Source organism: Bufo bufo, chromosome 4 (assembly GCF_905171765.1).
Source record: "Bufo bufo chromosome 4, aBufBuf1.1, whole genome shotgun sequence".
In the NCBI taxonomy this organism is placed as follows: Eukaryota; Metazoa; Chordata; class Amphibia; order Anura; family Bufonidae; genus Bufo; species Bufo bufo.
Genome location: NC_053392.1, coordinates 104,854,811 through 104,875,041, shown reverse-complemented (window position 1 = coordinate 104,875,041; position 20,231 = coordinate 104,854,811). Strand labels below are relative to the sequence as shown.

At 42.0% G+C, this 20,231-nt stretch overlaps 1 protein-coding gene and 1 long non-coding RNA gene across 2 annotated transcripts in view; both read right to left on the bottom strand.

The window, feature by feature from the left end:
* Window positions 1–20,231, bottom strand: part of LOC120997527 — a 1,081,373-nt gene that overhangs the window by 917,890 nt on the left and 143,252 nt on the right. The window lies entirely within an intron of this gene.
* On the bottom strand, window positions 11,023–14,923 carry LOC120997525 (C-C motif chemokine 24-like). The gene is made up of 4 exons (XM_040427609.1): window positions 14,809–14,923; window positions 14,296–14,407; window positions 12,640–12,717; window positions 11,023–11,905 (listed from the first exon to the last, which is right to left on the bottom strand). Exons 1-4 carry the CDS (start codon window positions 14,876–14,878, stop codon window positions 11,860–11,862), a joined length of 306 nt encoding a protein of 101 aa, XP_040283543.1. The 5' UTR covers window positions 14,879–14,923; the 3' UTR covers window positions 11,023–11,859.

The following is a 20,231-nucleotide window of genomic DNA, read 5'->3' as shown; positions in this document are numbered from 1 at the left end:
GTAGCATTAGACTTTGAGTCTCCAAACAGTAGTAATATCACCCTCTGTGCCTCCATAGAATAATATTGTCCCTTCATGCACCCCGTACAACATAAATATCCCAATTTGTTCTCCTTACAATAGTAATTTCCGCCTTTTTGCTCCTATAACAGTTATATCCCCCTTTGTGCCCCACACAAGAGGAATATCCCCCTTTCTGTCCCATACAATACTATTGTCACCCATTGTACCCCATACAGTAGTGATGCCCCCTTTATTTCCCCTTACAATAGTAATGCCCCTCTGTGTGCTACAATAGTAATGTGCCCCTTAAAATTGGAATGCCCCTATTGTTGCCCCATCCAATACTAATGCCAAATTTGTGTCCCACAAAATACAAACCGGATTCCAAAAAAGTTGGGACACTAAACAAATCGTGAATAAAAACTGAATGCAATGATGTGGAGGTGCCAACTTCTAATATTTTATTCAGAATAGAACATAAATCACGGAACAAAAGTTTAAACTGAGAAAATGTACCATTTTAAGGGAAAAATATGTTGAATCAGAATTTCATGGTGTCAACAAATCCCCAAAAAGTTGGGACAAGGCCATTTTCACCACTGTGTGGCATCTCCCCTTCTTCTTACAACACTCAGACGTCTGGGGACCGAGGAGACCAGTTTCTCAAGTTTAGAAATAGGAATGCTCTCCCATTCTTGTCTAATACAGGCCTCTAACTGTTCAATCGTCTTGGGCCTTCTTTGTTGCACCTTCCTCTTTATGATGCGCCAAATGTTCTCTATAGGTGAAAGATCTGGACTGCAGACTGGCCATTTCAGTACCCGGATCCTTCTCCTACGCAGCCATGATGTTGTGATTGATGCAGAATGTGGTCTGGCATTATCTTGCTGAAAAATGCAGGGTCTTCCCTGAAAGAGATGACGTCTGGATGGGAGCATATGTTATTCTAGAACCTGAATATATTTTTCTGCATTGATGGTGCCTTTCCAGACATGCAAGCTGCCCATGCCACACGCACTCATGCAACCCCATACCATCAGAGATGCAGGCTTCTGAACTGAGCGTTGATAACAACTTGGGTTGTCCTCTTTGGTCCGGATGACATGGCGTCCCAGATTTCCAAAAAGAACTTCGAATCGTGACTCGTCTGACCACAGAACAGTCTTCCATTTTGCCACACTCCATTTTAAATGATCCCTCGCCCAGTGAAAACGCCTGAGCTTGTGGATCTTGCTTAGAAATGGCTTCTTCTTTGCACTGTAGAGTTTCAGCTGGCAACGGCGGATGGCACGGTGGATTGTGTTCACTGACAATGGTTTCTGGAAGTATTCCTGAGCCCATTCTGTGATTTCCTTTACAGTAGCATTCCTGTTTGTGGTGCAGTGTCGTTTAAGGGCCCGGAGATCACGGGCATCCAGTATGGTTTTACGGCCTTGACCCTTACGCACAGAGATTGTTCCAGATTCTCTGAATCTTCGGATGATGTTATGCACAGTTGATGATGATAGATGCAAAGTCTTTGCAATTTTTCGCTGGGTAACACCTTTCTGATATTGCTCCACTATCTTTCTGCGCAACATTGTGGGAATTGGTGATCCTCTACCCATCTTGGCTTCTGAGAGACACTGCCACTCTGAGAAACTCTTTTTATACCCAATCATGTTGCCAATTGACCTAATTAGTGTTAATTGGTCTTCCAGCTCTTCGTTATGCTCAAATTTCCTTTTTCCAGCCTCTTATTGCTACTTGTCCTAACTTTTTGGGGATTTGTTGACACCGTGAAAATTGGAATCAACAGATTTTTCCTTTAAAATGATACATTTACTCGGATTAAACGTTTGATCTGTCATCTACGTTCTATTACAAATAAAATATTGCCATTTGCCATCTCCACATCATTGCATTCAGTTTTTATTCACAATTTGTTTAGTGTCCCAACTTTTTTGGAATCCGGTTTGTAGAAAGGTGCCCCTTTGTGCCCCTTACAAGAGGGGTGTCTCCCTCTATAACCCTATACAACAGAAATGCCCCCTTTTCTGCCCCCATAAAAGAGGAATGTTCCCTTTGATGCCACCATTCAAGAGGAATGCCCCCCTCCTTTCTTGCCACCAATATGTACCTCATCCCCCAATAAAAAATTTTTTAACTCATCCAACCCCGTTCCCACAGTGAGCACATTTGCATGCACCTTTGTGCCCTCGGGGTTAATGTATGAGTAAAGTCTGGGTACAATATGAGACATGTGTACATGACAGTAAGTTGGAAGATCAAAGAGAAAGCAGCTCTTTCACATTCCCCATGTGTGCGCAGTATAGGATAGATGGGGCTTAGTCCAGGGATATATAGTTTTCCATGATTTAATTCGGTACTTTCATGCAAAAATCTCTTTAACTGCTCCCAGGACATAGAGAAAGTGCGAGCCATGCTATGACCCTATATATATTTTGGGCTAGAGAACATCTTGGAACCTATGACTGTCTGGATGAAAATAGTTTTGGGAAGTATTTTCACAAGTGAATTATAACATATTTTGGTGAATAACTTCCTGTTAAGATTCCCACTGAATAGAAAACGGAAATGTCTAAACCAGATTACATGTATTACCCTAAGTGGCCAACTTCTGAGCCATAATAGGGCAACCACATATTTCTGTTGATCCCCACGGGATCTTTATATTTCTCCAGTTATATACTGAGGCATTTGGAAATTTGCTTGTGGCCTGATCCATCACATTCTGTAATACTGAGTAGATCTTCCCTAGAACAACAAGAATTTCCCATTAATGTGGTGTATGAGAGGAACATGTGGCAGCACAAGGTTCTCTAACTGGACCTGTGAAGTGGACCTTCTTAGTGCCACTAAGCCATCTGCTTAAAGTACATATGTCATAAATAATGCACTGTTTAAAAGGGTTTTCCAGTTTCCCATTTGATGACCTATCATCAGGATAAATCATCAATATCAGATTGGAGGAGTCCAACTCTCTGCACCCCCACCGATCAGCGGTCCAAAAAGACAGCGCTTGTACGAGGGCTGCATTCTCTACACTGTTTACCTGCTCACCGTCGACACTGCAGTGGCGAGCAGTGTAATTACAACTCCAATGCCCCATTAACTTGAATGGGAAGGACCAGTTGTAGTTACACGCCATCCTATTCAAGTGAAATAGGACAGGGGAGTTGTAATCACACTGCTTGCCATTGCAATGTTGATGGCTGATAGGGATCAGGTAAACAGTGGCTGTACCAGCTCTGTGGTATTTTCAAACAGCGCATTGCAAGGGGTGTCGGCTGTCAGACCCCCATCAATCTGATATTAATAACCTATCCTGAGGGTAGGTCATCAATATGAGAAACTGGACAACTCCTTTACGTGCTCAAAGAGAATGTCCCCACATATCTTGAAATACATCCAGCCAACATGTTAGATGTGCGCTTGTCAGCAGAATCTAATGGTCTTGGTCCCATCTCAATACTTGCCCCATTTTGGAGAAATAAGCCTTTCAAATTCATGCAAATTAGCCCTTTGGTGCAACAAGGGTGTGACAAACTGCCATTTGCCACTGGGCATTGTAGAGGACTTATGGCTAGCCTCCTGCCCTACGACTATGGCCCCGGGACATGTTGCCCTTCAGGAACAGTGACAGAACTGTGCCGCATGTCTGGACTGTTGGTGGGACCGAACGCGGTCAGCGGTCTATGCTGGGGATTCTGTGGAGCTGGAATCGGATGCGCAGATACACAAACGCCGCTGACCCTTACCTTCTGCCATACTGAACTTTCAGCTCCAGAGACTAAGTCCCGTTTGAAGATGGGACTTAGTCGTTTTTCTGCATGGAATTGACCGAACGCACAGCCCAAATCTATGGAAGTGTTTTGGGCAGGAAATTGTGCTTGCGGTCGGTCATAAAGGACTTCCACTAAACTTTTGATCCGCTGGAGGGATTTGTGTGATTTTTGGAAGTGTTTATGTTTGATGTATGCTGAGTTTAAATATGTAATTTCTATGGAGATGGAATGTATGGTTTTAAAGTTACAGTGTATGTTTAAAAACTGTATTTTTACTGTCTGTGATAGTTATGTTAATCCATAATTATATCCCAGACAGAAGGGAGGATTTTGTGTATTCGGGTGGGGATTCCTCTCCTATTGTTCCCGCATGTGTATTGGTGATCTCCCTTTGTCCTAGGAGATAATTGAATTGCACTTCGGGTGTCTCCAGGCAGAGAGGAGGAGACCATGATGCATTGTGGGGACCTGCATAAATACGGGCGGGTAGCCCTCAATAAAGAGTTCATGCTTTGTTCATGTTTTTCTAACCCTTCAGAACGCAGCCTTGTCTCGTTATTGGAGGGAATTGCTGCATCACGCTGGGGATTGCTATGCTCTGCATATTCCCTGGAGGAGAGATCTTTCCCACACGGTCCTGAATGCTGGAGGTTCATTCAGGGTGGAAGGAAGACGGCGCGGCTCCAGTTAAGCTACGGCGGTTGTGGAGTCTGCGGTGCTTGTGGTGTCCAGTGCGGTGCTTGTGGTCCTCGGCGCAAGCTAGGAAGCGTCCATTAGCGGAAGCGGATCCGTTACAAAGGGCATTGCAGTTGCACTTTGTTGCATCCGAGGCTCCGCTCTTTTTCTTTGCCGGCCGTGCCCCCAATACTTTGACTGAGAGGGCCAAGCAGTGTAGAGGTACTCAGGCCTCGCTGGGGTTATGGAACCCGTACTGCGCATGCATCCATCAGCTTGGCAAGCTTCAGTACTGTACAGAGTATGTTCTGATCAAAGAAGAGCATGCACTGCTGCAAGATTTTAGGGCCTTTACACTGCCTGGCCCTTTCAGTGGTTGGGGCACGGTTGACCAATAAAATGAGCAGAGACTCGAGTACAAGGGGCAACAGAAACGACCTTATTGCACTAAAGGGCTGATTTGCATAAACTTGAAAAAAGGCTCATTTCTCCAAATTCTGGAAAACTAACCATCGCTACCCCAGGCAGGTTACCTAAATCTTGCATCAGATATCTAAATAATATGTGATACCTAAAAACTTACTTTTATTAATCCTTCTAAAACCAATATATAGCGCTGTGAGCGACCAAGTTTTAAAAATCGCTATTGCCTGTGTTCAGTATTGATACCGATGAATGGCTACAGGACTGGGTGGTGTGCACAAACCAACCAAGTACCCACTCCCTGAAATACTAAAGTCAGTTCTATTCACTGACCCTAATGTACAACTAAGCACCAGACGTTAGACCACTAAACCAGTTAGCTGCCCCCCAACCTGTTTCGCCAGCAACCTGGCTTCATCATGAGCTTGGGCAGAATTGTAGAAATGATGAAGCCATGTTGCTGGCGAAACATGTTGGGGGGCAGCTAACTGGTTTTAGATATTTGGGGCAAGATTAAGGTAATGTGCCCGGGGTGGCGATGGTTAGTTTTCCACATATTTGTTTACCTATCCCCAGATAGGCTCAAACTTTTTGATTATATTTCTCTAAATTGGGAAGGGGACGACGACGTTTTGAGATGGGACCAAGACCAATCGATTCGGCTGATAAGCGCACATCTGTGGATTTATCTCAAAGCATGTGGAGACAGAATCTCTTTAAATGGGGTTCTCCAGTCATACTGCTAAAACACATTCTTGACCTAATCTGTATTAAATAGTGATGCTGTGTCTGATATTTCTTTGCCCCTTTGTAACATCTCCAATTTAAGATGTTCAACACCTACACACTAAATAGATTCTCATAAATCTTATAAAAAGTACCTCAAAGTAGGGGAACTACACAGTATGTGTAATAACTGAGGCATCTAAATCATCTCGATTAAGCTCATTCTAACCCCTAAGACAAAGTTAGAAGAGACTTTTCCAGTTTCTGCTGAAATACTGTAATAAGTGGAATAAGCAGTTGTTCATATCAAGTGATGAGCATTGATTATCTTGTGATAATGGAGCTTGTCAAGTAATATATTAGGCAGCATGTGAACACTTACTTCTTGAAGATAATGTTTTGGAAGCAGGCAAAATGGACAAGTGTAAGTCTCTGAGTGACATTAGTCAAAGCAACTGGACTTGTATTTTTACTCGGAGACTTTTCATCCAACTGTCTTTCTCAATTTGAAAAACTTGTACAAGGAAACTGCGGCTTTAAATACTGGCGACTCGTGCTTTGGTCAGGCATAAATTGCTTATCATAAGCAAGACGAGGTCAAGGATCTCAAGAAGATAAGATGTTGTTTGGATTTGCCTGTAGAAAGGAAATGCTCTATAGTGTAGAGGGTAAAACATAAAGCAAGGTGTAGACAGTAGGATTTTGCTCACTGTTGTGCGATGGAAAAGGCACAAATCTGTGGATAGTGTGTGAGGTGATTTCACTAGTGGAACTGCAGCTCCTGTCCGCAGGGCTCCAATGCTGGAAAAGCATATGTTAAAAAAGCGAAGTAATCACAGAACACTGTTCCAAAAGAATAGCTTTAATAAAACTAGTATAAAACGAGCTTAACGATAAAACAAAAAATTAGATAAAAGGTTTGGATGTGAAAACTAATAATTGATGTACTGTACATAGTTTATTGCTTGCTTTGTATTTCATTGAAAAATTTAGGGAAATTAATTAAAATATATAATCTAGGGGAACATAATCCTCACTTGATCTAGTATGTACATGCATGCACATCCGGGGGCGGACACAGGCAGCAAAGGGCCCCTGTGCAAAGGATGTACCTTCCCCCCCCAAACTACACATACAAATATAAACATATATGTGCAAATAAAAAACATCTTGTGAATATGTTTACAATATGTATATATATTCTTTTCATACTAGGTCACGCCTCTAACTCTGCCCAAAGCATGACTATACACACCCAGTACCCTTAATGCCCCCACATAGTAATTATTCCCCCTTTGTGCCATTACATAGTAGTTACAGATGTAGCAGGGTTAGCACTCAAGCTCTTAACTCAAATTACTTAACTCATAGCGTTATCTTGAGACAAAACCCATTGAAAAGCAATTGAAGGTGTTTGCTTAACGCATTTAGATAACACGTCTCATAAATCATGAGTGTTAACTCTACTACATCCGTATGTCCAGATACAGTTGTGTTCAAAATTATTCAACCCCCAATGCTGTAAAGGGTTTTAGGGAATTTAGTGTACATTTGTAATTGTGTTCAGAATGAAATCTTACAGGGACTTTTTAAAGAACCAAATGCAACTAAAACGACATCAATTGTTTTTGTAATACAGTATTAAATGTTTTTTTTGTGATTTCTTCATTGACACAATTATTCAACCCCTTAAAGACTACCACTCTTAAGAACAGAGGTTCATTCAAGTGTTTTCGATCAGGTATTGAAAACACCTGTGGATGTCAAGGAGCAGCAATCAAGCATAATAAGCACCAATTAGGCAGATTTAAAAGGATTGTGATACTCAGCTCCTTCTAGACATTTACTGGTGTGTTTACAAACATGGTGAAGTCAAGAGAATGGTCCAGGAAGACAAGAGAAGAGGTGATTTCTCTTCACAGGAAGGGCAATGGCTATAAGAAGATTGCAAAGATGTTAAACATACCAAGAGACACCATAGGAAGCATCATTCGCTAATTCAAGGCAAAGGGCACTGTTGAAACGCTACCTGGTCGTGGCAGAAAGAAGATGCTGACTTCGACTGCTGTGGGCTACCTGAAGCGCAAAGTGGAGAAAAGTCCCTGTGTGACTGCTGAGGAACTGAAAAAAGATTTGTCAGATGTGGGTACTGAAGTTTCAGCTCAGACAATAAGGCGCACACTGCGTAATGAAGGCCTCCATGCCAGAACTCCCAGGCGCACCCCCTTGCTGTCTCCAAAGAATAAGAAGAGTCGACTGCAGTATGCCAAAAGTCATGTGGACAAACCACAAAAGTTTTGGGATAGTGTTCTGTGGACTGATGAAACAAAATTAAAACTGTTTGGGCCCATGGATCAACGCTATGTTTGGAGGAGGAAGAACAAGGCCTATGAAGAAAAGAACACATTGCCTACTGTGAAGCATGGTGTGGGGTCAATCATGCTTTGGGGCTGTTTTGCTTCTACAGGTACAGGGAAGCTTCAGCGTGTGCAAGGTACCATGAATTCTCTTCAGTACCAGGAGATATTGGATGAAAATGTGATGCAGTCCGTCACAAACCTGAGGCTTGGGAGACTTTGGACCTTTCAAAAGGACAATGATCCCAAGCATACCTCCAAGTCCACTAGAGCATGGTTGCAGATTAAAGGCTGGAACATTTTGAAGTGGCCATCGCAGTCACCAGACTTAAATCCGATTGAGAACCTCTGGTGGGACTTAAAGAAAGCAGTTGCAGCGCGCAAGCCTAAGAATGTGACTGAACTGGAGGCTTTTGCCCATGAAGAATGGGCGAAGATACCCGTATATCGCTGCAAGACACTAGTGTCAAGCTATGCTTCACGTTTAAAAGCTGTTATAACTGGAAAAGGATGTTGTACTAAGTACTAAGATTGAATGTCACTTGGGGGTTGAATAAAACTGATAATGATGTGAGCACAGAAAATACATTTGTGGTTATTTCATTATAAATGTTATGTTATATTTGTCTGACTTACAAGTGCCTCTTTGATTTAATTGGAAACAAGATGACTGAAATGATCAAAATCAATGTCAAACTGGCCAAAACACTCAATTTCAGTGGGGATTGAATAATTTTGAAAACAACTGTAGTTCCCAGTTTAAAACAGTGCATCTGTCAGGACCTGTGATGACATCATCTTCAACATCACAGGTCCTGCAGGATCTAGCAAAGGAACTGCACCAAAAATGGTGTAGTTCCCAGGTTTGAAAGGTACATCTGCCAGGACCTGTGATGACAGTGACCATAATGTATAACTGACCACATATATCTGTACACACTGCACCTATTATACCTATTATAGCTCTGTATGCCAATTAACCAGCTGAATAACTGTAATATATCCCTTTGACAATGGGAAGTACAGTGTTTTTTCAAACCAAAATAAAGGTAGGTCATACCGACCCAATTAACCGACTGAATAGCTATAGTATATTCCCTTTGACTGTGGAAAGTACAGTGTATCTTAAACAAAAAAAAAGGGTAGATCACACCAACCTAATTTGCCGGCTGAATAACTATTATATATTCCTTTTGACGGTGGCAAGAACAGTGTATTTTAAACCCAAAATATAGGTAGGTCACACCGACCCAAATAAACCGGCTGAAAAACTATTATATATTCCCTTTGATGGTGGCAAGTACAGTGTATTTTAAGCCAAAACAAAGGTATGTCGCACCAACCCAATTAACCTGGCTAAATGACTATTATATATTCTCTCTAATGGTGGCAAGTACAGTGTCTTTTAAACCCCCCAAAAAAGTCGGACACACCAACCCAATTAAGGCTACTTTCACACTAGCATTTTTGCTGGATCCGGCAGGGTCCAGCAAAAATGCTTCTGTTACTGATAATATAACCATCTGCATCCATTATAAACGGATCCGGTTGTATTATTTTTAACATATCTTTAACATTGCCAAGACGGATCCATCATTAACTCCATTGAAAGTCAATGGGGGACGGATCCATTTTCTATTGTGGCAGATTGTGTGAGAGAAAACGGATCCGTCCCCATTGACTTGCATTGGGGATAATGCCGGATCCGACTTGCTCCGCATCCCAGGATGAAAAGCAAACTGCAGTATGTTGCGGTTTGCTCTCCGGTATGGGAACACAACTAAACAGAACGGAATGCATTTTGGAGCATTCCGTTCTGTTGAGTTCAGTTTTCTCCCCATTGACAATGAGTGGGGACAAAACTGAAGCGTTTTTCCTGGTATTGAGCACATATGATGGAACTCAATACCGGAAAAACTGTTATATATCCCTTTGATGATGGCAAGTACAGTGTTTTTTCAGCCCAAAATATAGGTAGGTCACACCAACCCAATTTACAGACTGAATAACTGTTATATATCCCTTTGATGGTGGCAAGTACAGTGTATTTTAAACCAAAAAAAGGTAGATCACACCTTCACGTTTAAAAGCTGTTATAACTGGAAAAGGATGTTGTACTAAGTACTAAGATTGAATGTCACTTGGGGGGTTGAATAAAACTGATAATGATGTGAGCACAGAAAAGACATTTGTGGTTATTTCATTATAAATGTTATGTTATATTTGTCTGACTTACAAGTGCCTCTTTGATTTAATTGTAAAGAAGATGACTGAAATGATCAAAATCAATGTCAAACTGGCCAAAACACTCAATTTCAGTGGGGGTTGAATAATTTTGAAAACAACTGTATGCTAATGTTAGCTAGTGAAGTGTAGAGAATTTTCTTTAAAAGGATTACCTTTTAGCCTATTATCTACCTGTGCATCTGTGAAACCAGTCATATTTGTGAAAGCACACTCTGTGTTTTAACTGCCAGTCCACTGCAAGATAAGAACTGTCCTGATTTATTTGTATTGAATTCTTCAGTAAAGAACTGTTCTGCCATGCTACTGCCTCCTCATTGCTTCCTGTCCTACTACTACACTATAAAGTATTGGGGTCATGACAACTGGACCCTGCCTTTCATCTCAAAATGTTCAGCATCAAGGGCAGCTTAACTGTCATCAGGCAGGAGGACCCCAGAACCAGAGCGTATGTCATACATCACCCCGAGTGAGATTTTGAGCGGTATCTTCAATCAAGATGGCCGCAATGGCCTCTTTGCGCACAAATAGATAAGGTGAGTATGTATTTTGTTTTTTTTTACCGCCATTTAATGGAAAATTGAGGAAATTGGGCTTTGCGGGGAACCAATTTTTACCTGAAATTCAGATCGAAGTTCGTTAGACTTCGATACGCTAAGCACTATCAGTAACTACTCTAGTTTGGTTTCTTCACCATCAATATTCAATGACCTACATCCTGCCCTGCTCCCCCCCCCCCAATTCTATAATTTATGCATATCAGTCAACCATGATCCAGACGAAATAAACTAAAAAGATGAAGACAGCTAAATCTTTAATTGGCCCAAGCTGTACGTACATTAAAATTGGTTATGAAATCTATTATTCAGCACAATAACATTTGTGAAAACATGAAACCCCATCTATAGGTTATTTCATTAAATATTTAATAAATAAAGATAAGTTATATCTTTTATCTAGGAAGAAGATTGTGTTTTATAGATATGCATCAGAAATAGAAATTCAATTACATTCTATATTATAATATGTCTACGTGGTACTGTGCCTACATATTAATGAAGGCTCGGTACAAATATAAGAACTTGTGGACATTAATGGGGTTGACCAACCCTTTACAGGCCATCACTATTTGATGGCTGGGGGTCCAACACCCTCAAACCCACCGATCAACTGTACTGCAGTATCTCTGGTGCTGGAACTACACCTCCATTGTGCAGCGAGTGGATTTAGTTACTGCAGTGCCACTCTCAACCACTTCCATGGAAGCATCTCCGCAGTAACCAGGTCTCTCTACTGCACAACAGGAGAAGCTTTGTAGTTCTGGCCAGGAGCTACTGCTACCCTGATCAACAGGGGTGCCAGGTGTCAGACTTCTACCAAGCAGTTAATGACGGCCTTTCCTGAGGATAGACCAAAAATTGTAAACAGTTGGACAACCCCTTCAAGGATGCAGATTTATAAACCACAAAAACAACAACCTTTCAAAATCTGAATAAATACTAAAATGTTTTTAACTCCTAAAATGCAAAAATATTACAGGAATAAATTATTGACTGCCCTGAAATTAAATATCTATAAATTACTAATAATAATTTGTGCTCTGGAGCTCAGATATATGTAACTCTCTGCCGATGATCACGTCTTCAATCTTCATTTTTTAGATCATTATTTTCTTTTTCATTCTTTTTCCTTAAAAGAAAAAATGTTGCTCTTATTACGTTGCAAATTAACAAAACACATTCTTCAATTTTACTCGATAACCCTAAGCAATGGTAATGTCCTTATGTAGAGATGTGCCTCTTGGGTTGCTAGTAAAACACCATATGTAGGTGAAGAGGAAGGTGAGAAGGGAGGAAATGGTAGGTGTTAGGGTAGGTGTTGTGTTACTTTTATGCAGGATTGGATGATTAAAGGCAATACTATATAAATTTCAAAATGGCTGCCTATGCTTTCAACGTACTGTCCCAGATTGTGTAGACTAAAGATGATCATACGCCTGGTAGCAAGATATTCCTGCTGTTTCACTATGTACACCAAAGATGGCCATACATGTTAGACAATTTTTGGCCAGATATTTCCTTGAGCCCTAATATCTACACTCATTCGATGGCCAACTTGGCCAGCAGAAATCAGTGAGTTTAGCCAACGTTCATCTACAATGTTATGGTCTCCTTAAAAGAAAATCATTATATTTTTATATATGGACGGAAAGCTCAATCTCATCAACATCTCCCCCTTTATAACATGCTAAGGTATCTGCAGGTCAGATAGCATGTTCAGCATGACAGGTTCCTCTTACATGTGAGGAAAAAAGTTCTATTAAAGGTAATTGGGATTATTGGGAGCTTTGTTTTTAGACTTCAAAAATATATAAAACAGTTATTTACTCAAACTTATATCATATAACTTGCACTTCAACTCACCTGATTTCCTGAACCTTCAGCTTAACCCAGCGTGCGCTGGGAGTGGAGCAGATAATTTTCCCTTTATTGGTGATGAACCTGAATGGAAAACATATGGTTAAAAATATTATCTAATCTAGCTATCAATCTATCTATCTATCTATCTATCTATCTATCTATCTATCTATCTATCTATCTATCTATCTATCTATCTATCTATCTATCAATCATCTTTTAGTATATGTGAATGTAGAGAAAACAAAGAATTAAAGAGGTTGTTCAGTGATATACTATTGATAGGTCATCAATATCAGATCGGTGGGGGTCCGACACCTTAAAGGGATTGCAGCAGTCTTGCAAGCACTGTGTCCTTTTCAGTTTTTAACTGCACACTGCCTTCCTTGTAGTGGCGGTGCAGTGTAATTACAACTGCTTGCCATGTTCACTTGCATGGGATAAACGTAGAGCCGTATGGGGGAAGATGTATCAATGTATTTATGACAGTAAACTGGTCTTCAGAATGAAAGCCATATTAATGAAGCATTTTTTACACTTTCATAAAAGTCAGATAAGGAGGGTGAGGCGGAGGGCTACTATTTTATTGCAATTTCTTCCACTTAATAAAAAAAACAAAAAAAAACAACAACATTTGTCTAAAATCAGGGAAGCTGCACTTTTTGTGTTCTGCATTGTCTGGGAGTGTGTGATACATGCATACTGGGAAACTGATTGAAGCCTGTTCAGTTGATAGGTTCATCTGGATGGTCACATAGATACCACTGTCTCATAACAACTGCACTTTTTACATTGCCTATTTCTATGTAAAATGTAATATCCATATTCCAATATTACATGCACTACAATGTATAATTATTTGATAAATTATTATATAGTGGAAGGGCTTGTCCCAACATCAAAATTTATCACTTAGGGCTGTTTCACATGAGGGGATGCCGTGCGTGTCATCCGCAGTGTGAATGAGAACCAAGCCGCGCTCTGGACAGCAGAGACAAGGAGCAGTAACATGATTGATAATGCTTCGTGCCTCTCTGTGACCTTTTTACTACAAAATCACGATGACAACTTTATCTCACATTGATTTTGTAGTAAAAAGATCACAGAGAGGCAAAGAGCATTATCAATCATGTTACTGCTCCTTGTCTCTGCTGTCCGGGACAGGGCTTGGCTCTCATTCACGCTGCGGATGACACGCACGGGATCCGCTTGTGTGAAACAGACCTTATCCACAGGATAGGAGATAAGTATCTGATCAGTGGTGGCCTGACCACCAGAACCCCCACCTATTATGAGAACTGGGTTCCTGAGTCCCCAGAATAGATGAAGAGACTGTCACAGATGCGTGTTGTGGCTCCATTCTTTTCTGTGGAACTGCCATAAGTAGCTGAGTGCTGTCCTTGGGTGTCTACAGCAGTATCTCAGAGAATGAAAGAAGGGACCATTCACATGTGTGACCATTACTCCATCCACCCAAGGGGACCCCATTCAAGCGGTCAGACCTCCACCTACCAGATACCTATGACCTATTCTGTAGATAGGTGATAACTTGTAAATGTATTGAGGATATTACACAAGTTACAATAAGGAATTATATGATAAATAATGTACGGTAATTAAGCCTTATGTCTGCTGTATGTCCATTTTCTCATCAATACTCACATCACAGCATGAACACAAGGAAGATCTTTTGGTTGGATGATGAAGTTTTCAATTATGGTGTCAGGGCTAGGTTTACCAGCCGAGACCTGGGTACAGCACGTGCTAAACTTGCCTGTGTAATCAAATAAGAGCACAGAGAGAAACATTTGGTGGTTACTGGAGGTTCATGCGGTGTTACACACTACAATAATACATAAAAAACCTGCAATTTATCTAAGCAATTTTCCTTGGTTCATCTGTAGAACAAATATAACATCAGGTGGCCTGCAATCTTTATCATGATCCATATACTGATCTCATCTACTAAACATAATAATTATACATCCAAACTCATTGCTAATGAAGAAAATCTCTTGCGAAAAGCAGAAGACCAAATTGGATAAAATGGAAAATGGAATAAATTCAGTACTGTTCATAGGATCATGGTAAGTATTGATCTATTTACTATCTGCTCTTGGGTTACATCACAAAGTCTCATAAAACCTCTCGATTGTCCATCATAATCTCACTTACCAGTGGAAGCTTCGCACATGGCACATATGACCAGCAAAGCTAAGCTCAGCAGTACTCTCAAGGTGGACATCTTTCTAGGTTCTCCTTTTCCTGAGTCTTACAGGCAGAGCAGCTGTGTAGTGTGATCTTCACTTGGAGGCATCTTCTTTTTAAGCCATAAAAAGAGGAACTTCACCTCGGAAATGATGATCTATGTCATTGTGTCATCATGATCAGAAAAAAATTCTGATGTATTCATCACTGCCCAATGACAAATCACTTTTTATAATATTCAATATCAAATTGTGTCTTCTTATTTTAATTGGTGACAGCATACATTCATCCATAGCAATTTTAATTGTTGACAACCTCCTATCTGAGCTTAAAGCCTAGGGTTCATTGGCTTCACTGGCTACCATTCCTCAACACTCTGATCTTTTCATCATCATTCATGTCTGTTGTTGAGTCTCTTGGCTTTCCACAGTTCTCATCCCAAGGGGCCAACGCCCAGTTAATCAGAACTGGTTCAAACACACTGTACAAAAGATGACCCATTCAAACTATCATTCTTTAAATGCATTTTTGAAACAGAATAGTAAGAAGCTCCATCTGAAAGATCCATCTGCTCTGCATTCCATACTCAGTATTCTGAACAGCACAGCGTGTTTAAAGACTGGATCAGGGCCGTACAAAGAGATCATAGGGCCCCATTGAAAAATTTAGGAAGGACCACACAGTGTAATTTCTGGTTAATTTATGGTACTATTTTTTCTTATTTGTGGAGGAATCTTAATGAAAAGACATAGTTTTGCATACTTTACCCAACTTCTATGTGACCATTGATCAGGTACCACTAGCAGTTTATACTTTGTCAATCTCAGCATAATGATTAGGCTTTCCAGAAATTCTTATTTCATTTCCCAGTAGTGTATTATAAAACTGTCTGCCTGTAGCCAGCACTAGTGGAAACTCATTGCCTAAGAGTACAGTTTCCATTAAACTCAACAGAAGCTGCACATATTTCTATGCAGGCTTGGACTGGCCCACCCGGGAGGCGGGGGATTCCTTGGTAGGCCCCCAGTTTCCTGCGCCCGGAGATAAGACAGAGGAGTAATTATTTCTCTTGCTTCTCAGTAAAGATAATTATTGTAGCCACTAGGTGGCAGTATCGCACAGCGATGCAGCCTCCTACTGGTGTAAATTGCACATGAGGCCCCGCAGTATCTTCTAATCTTACTGGCTGCTGGCAGTGAAGGAGGAGAGAAAATGTCTGGACATCCTCCTGCCCTCCCTGCTGTCAGAAAACTGGCTGCTGGAGAGAAGGACTCCTCTGTGTGCTGGGCTGATTTCTCAGCTGTGTGACAGTAGTGAGCTCTAGGAGACTGCAATGGGGAAATAGGGTTTTGTTTATAGCAGACCCAGATCTATGAATGTGTGCTGCTCTCTGAAGAGTTCAGAGTGGAATTGGGGGGACTCTGCCCTAAGTCCCCCCTATGCCGCTGCCTTAGGTTCACCCTCATAAGTGCCCTAGCTCCAGATGCCCCCCAATGCCCCCACTCTAAATGCACCCCTAATATTGCATCTTTTCCAGTTGCCCCCCTAATACCTCTGCTCCAGGATCACCACTATTACCTGCCTCAGGCGACCCTAAAGACTCTGCTTTAGGTGCACCCCCATTAGTGCCCCAGCTCCAGATGCCTCCACTCTAAATGCACTGCTAATACTGCCTCTTCTCCAGTTACCCCTGCTGCAGGATCCCCACTATTACCCTCTCTCAGGTGACCCTAATGCCTCTGTTTCAGTTATGACCCTCCATTTGTGCCCTTTGCTCACATTGCTCCTCTAGCACCTTTGCTTGGGCTTTGTTAAAGGTTGTGACCTGCAAAGGGGGTTGGACTTATGACTGAAAAATTCTGCACAGTGCGTCATATTCTCCAGTATTGACACGAATGGTTTACAAAGCGGTAGTGATGATATTCCGTATTTACAGGCATCACTGCTGCCATGTAAAGAGATACTGGTGGTGGAGTGGTGGAGGATTTAAAGAGGTTGTGCAGGTTTTCAAGTTATCCTCTCCACAGCATAGGGCATAACTATATGATTAGTGGGGTCCGATTCTGCGACCCCTTACTGATTCCAGGAACGGATCCTGTTCCCCCTTTTTGATGGTGTGGCAGGCCACACATATGCCCTGCTTCTCCATTTATTCTCTTTGGGACCACTGGAATTAGCCAGCGTTGTACTCCGCCATCTCCAGTGACTCCATTGAGAATGGATGGAGAGGCAGGGCATATGCTCGACCTGCCACTCAGTCAAGAAGCGGGATCAGTGGGGGCTCCAGCGTTCAGACCCCCACGGATCACTAAGTAATCCTCAATCCTGTGGATAGAGGATAACTAGAAAAGTGGACACAGGCCCTTTAACAGGCGAGCATTTCAATTTTAGTTTGACACATTTTTTGCCAGATTTTAAATTAATTTTTTTTTTACACCCAAAGAAAACCTTTAAAGATAGGGAATGTGAAAAGGTCCAACATCTATGACACGACAGGTGATAAGTGTCTGATTGATGGGGGTCTGACTGCTGGGACCCCCATGATCAAGGGAACGTGGTCTTAAGACCCTTGTGTACATAGATTGGTAGTAATATAATTGAATGTCTCAGGACCCCTTTTTTCATGATCAGTGGGTGTTCCAGCAGTCAGACCCCAGCAATCTGATATTTATCACCTATCCTGTAGATAGGCAATAGGTCATTATGGTAGGACAACCCTTTTAAATATACTGTAGATTATGTACAATCTGTGGAGGTTAAGATTTGGTAAATTTCATGCCAGACATTTATGCTTAAAGGGGTTAAAGGGGTTGTCTCACTTCAGTAAATGCTATTTATCATGCAGTCAATACAAGGCACTTACTAATGTATTGTGATTGTCCATATTGCCTCCTTTTCATCACATTATACACAGCACGTATCCGTGGTTTTTACCACCGTGTAATACAGCAGCGGTGGCCGTGCTTACACACTATAGGTAAATGCTGGAAGTGCTCATAGGCCAACACCTTTACCTATAGTGTGTAAGCACGACCACCGCTGCTGGATTACATGGTGGTAATAACCACAGATACGTGCTGTGTATAATGTGATCGAAAGGAGGCAATATGGACAATCACAATACATTAGCAAGTACCTTGTATTAACTTTCTCTACATGATAAATGCCATTTGTGAAGTGAGGCAGCTCCTTTAACCCCTTTAAGTGTGCTACACTTAATAGGGTTAGGCATAAATGTCTTGGTGTGTGGATTGCTTGTTTCCTATGTGTTATTAGTGTGTGCTATATATGATCTATGTGTCAGTAGTGTATATGCAGTATGTGACATATGCATCAGTGGCATGTGAGCCATGTATAAGTACCTTGTGTGCCACATGTGTCCAATGAGTGATTGGTGTGCGCTGCATGTGTCTTGTTTTTGACTAACTTAAGTGCAGGATATTCATATATGTGTAAATTCTGCCACATGTATGTTTGTGCATTTTTCTGTGAATGTCCGCCATCTTACTTCATCTTTGATATTTCTGTTATCACTGTAAAGGTTCATGAACATGACCGTTGGTTGTTTTGCAGTCCGTAAATTGAGGATCCGCAAAACATGGATACCGGGTGTGTGCATTCCACATTATGCGGAACAGAACAGCCGGCTTCTAATAGAACAGTCCTATCCTTGTCTGTAATGCTGACAATAATATGACATGTTCTATCATTTTGCAGAACAGCCATGCGGACATACAGACACAGAATGCACACAGAGTCATTTTTTTTTGCGGCCCCATTGAAGTGAAGGGAACGGTACGGACATGGAATAAAAATAAGTTTGTGTGCAGGAGCCCTAATGTGGGCCCCTAGAATCAGTTACACTCAGTGGCGCACCGACAGCCGGCACTCTGGGGGCATTTCTTACTGGCACATTATGGGGGGGGGGGGGGCACCATGGGTGAAAGGAGCACTATGAGGGCATCTGGGGGCTCTAAAGGGGATTTTTTTATTGGCACATTATGGGGGGCACTATAAGGAAGAGCGGCACTATGGGGCATCTGGTGGCACTATAGGGGCATTATATGGGGGCACTATGGGGAAGTGGGTGTTCTAAAGGAGCCTATTTTTATTGGCACATTATGGGGGGCACTATGGCATCTGGTGGCACTAAGGGGGCATTTTTAATGGCACATTATAGGAGGCACTATAGGGGAGAGCGGCACTATGGGGCATTATTTGGGGGCACTATGGGGGAGTGAAGCACTGTTGGGGCATCTGGTGGCACTAAGAAGGGGCATTTTTTTACTGGCACATTATGGGGGAGAGGAGCACTATAGGGGCATCTGCTGGGGGCACTAAGAAGGGGCATTTTTTTAATGGTATATTATGGGGGACACTATGGGCAAGGGGGAGAGGAGCACTATGAGGGCATTTACTGGGGCACTATATAGGGGTATTTTATACTGGCATACATTATGGGGACATTAGCTCAACTGTGGGCACTAAGCGGGGGTATTTAATGTACTGTCATATTATAAGGAGAATTATTACTACTAGGGGGTATTATGGGGAGCTTTACTACTACTGGGGGCTATGAGGAACATGATTACTAGTATGAGCACTATAGGGGCATTATTACTACTAAGTGTGCTCTGGCAGAGAATTATTTCTATTGGTGGGATTTTTGGGAGGACTGTTACTTGGGGGGGGGCACCCTGGCACAGTATCAGCTTAGCACAATTATTTTTGGGGGACATTATATTTATACTATTAGTGTCTGGGCGCAGTTATTTTTAGAGCACTGTGTGCCAATAATTGTTGAAGGGGGCACTATCTGTGTGGTAGTAGTATTTCCAGGGGGACTGTTTCTGCAGTACAGTATTGGGGGTGGCATGAAAGGGTGTTCAGAAGATGTGAAGATGATGGAAATGTGGGAAACTAATGTCTGTTTGTCAATCTCTGCACAGACGGGAGATGGCTAAAAAATCATCATGGCGGTCTGGTCTGAATGGAGAAGATAAAGAAAGAGAAGGTCTACAACAAAGGTGACATCACTGGATGTAAGAGGTATGTGGCACTATGTAGGAGAGGAGATGCTCCGGCTCCTCCCCCTGCCATTTGCAGAAGATGGATTCAGAGCTGGGTGAGGACGGCCAAGGTGGGCAGGAGGCCACGGGCGGGTGGCAGATGGTGGGGGGGAACCACAGACCTTGAGCAGGATCTGGGGAGGGAGGAAAGCGGAGGAGCTTCCTGGCTGTAGCCTGCTGTTGTTTATTGTATAATGTGAAGCAGGCAGTGCAACCAGGACAGGCCCTCCCCTCTACGTATGATGTGTAGAGACAGACCTCAACAATAGAATTTCAGCTGTACAGTGTTTGTTGAGAGTGGCCTATTATATGTAGGAGGGG

Excerpts from the sequence above, each read along its gene's own strand:
- LOC120997525 (XM_040427609.1), bottom strand. The coding sequence starts at position 14,878 with ATGTCCACCTTGAGAGTACTGCTGAGCTTAGCTTTGCTGGTCATATGT. Across the intron at positions 12,718-14,295 it reads CCTTGTGTTCATGCTGTGAT|GTTCATCACCAATAAAGGGA; the intron begins GTGAGTATTGAT and ends TTTTCCATTCAG. Across the intron at positions 11,906-12,639 it reads CTGAAGGTTCAGGAAATCAG|GAAAAAGAATGAAAAAGAAA; the intron begins GTGAGTTGAAGT and ends TTTTCTTTTAAG.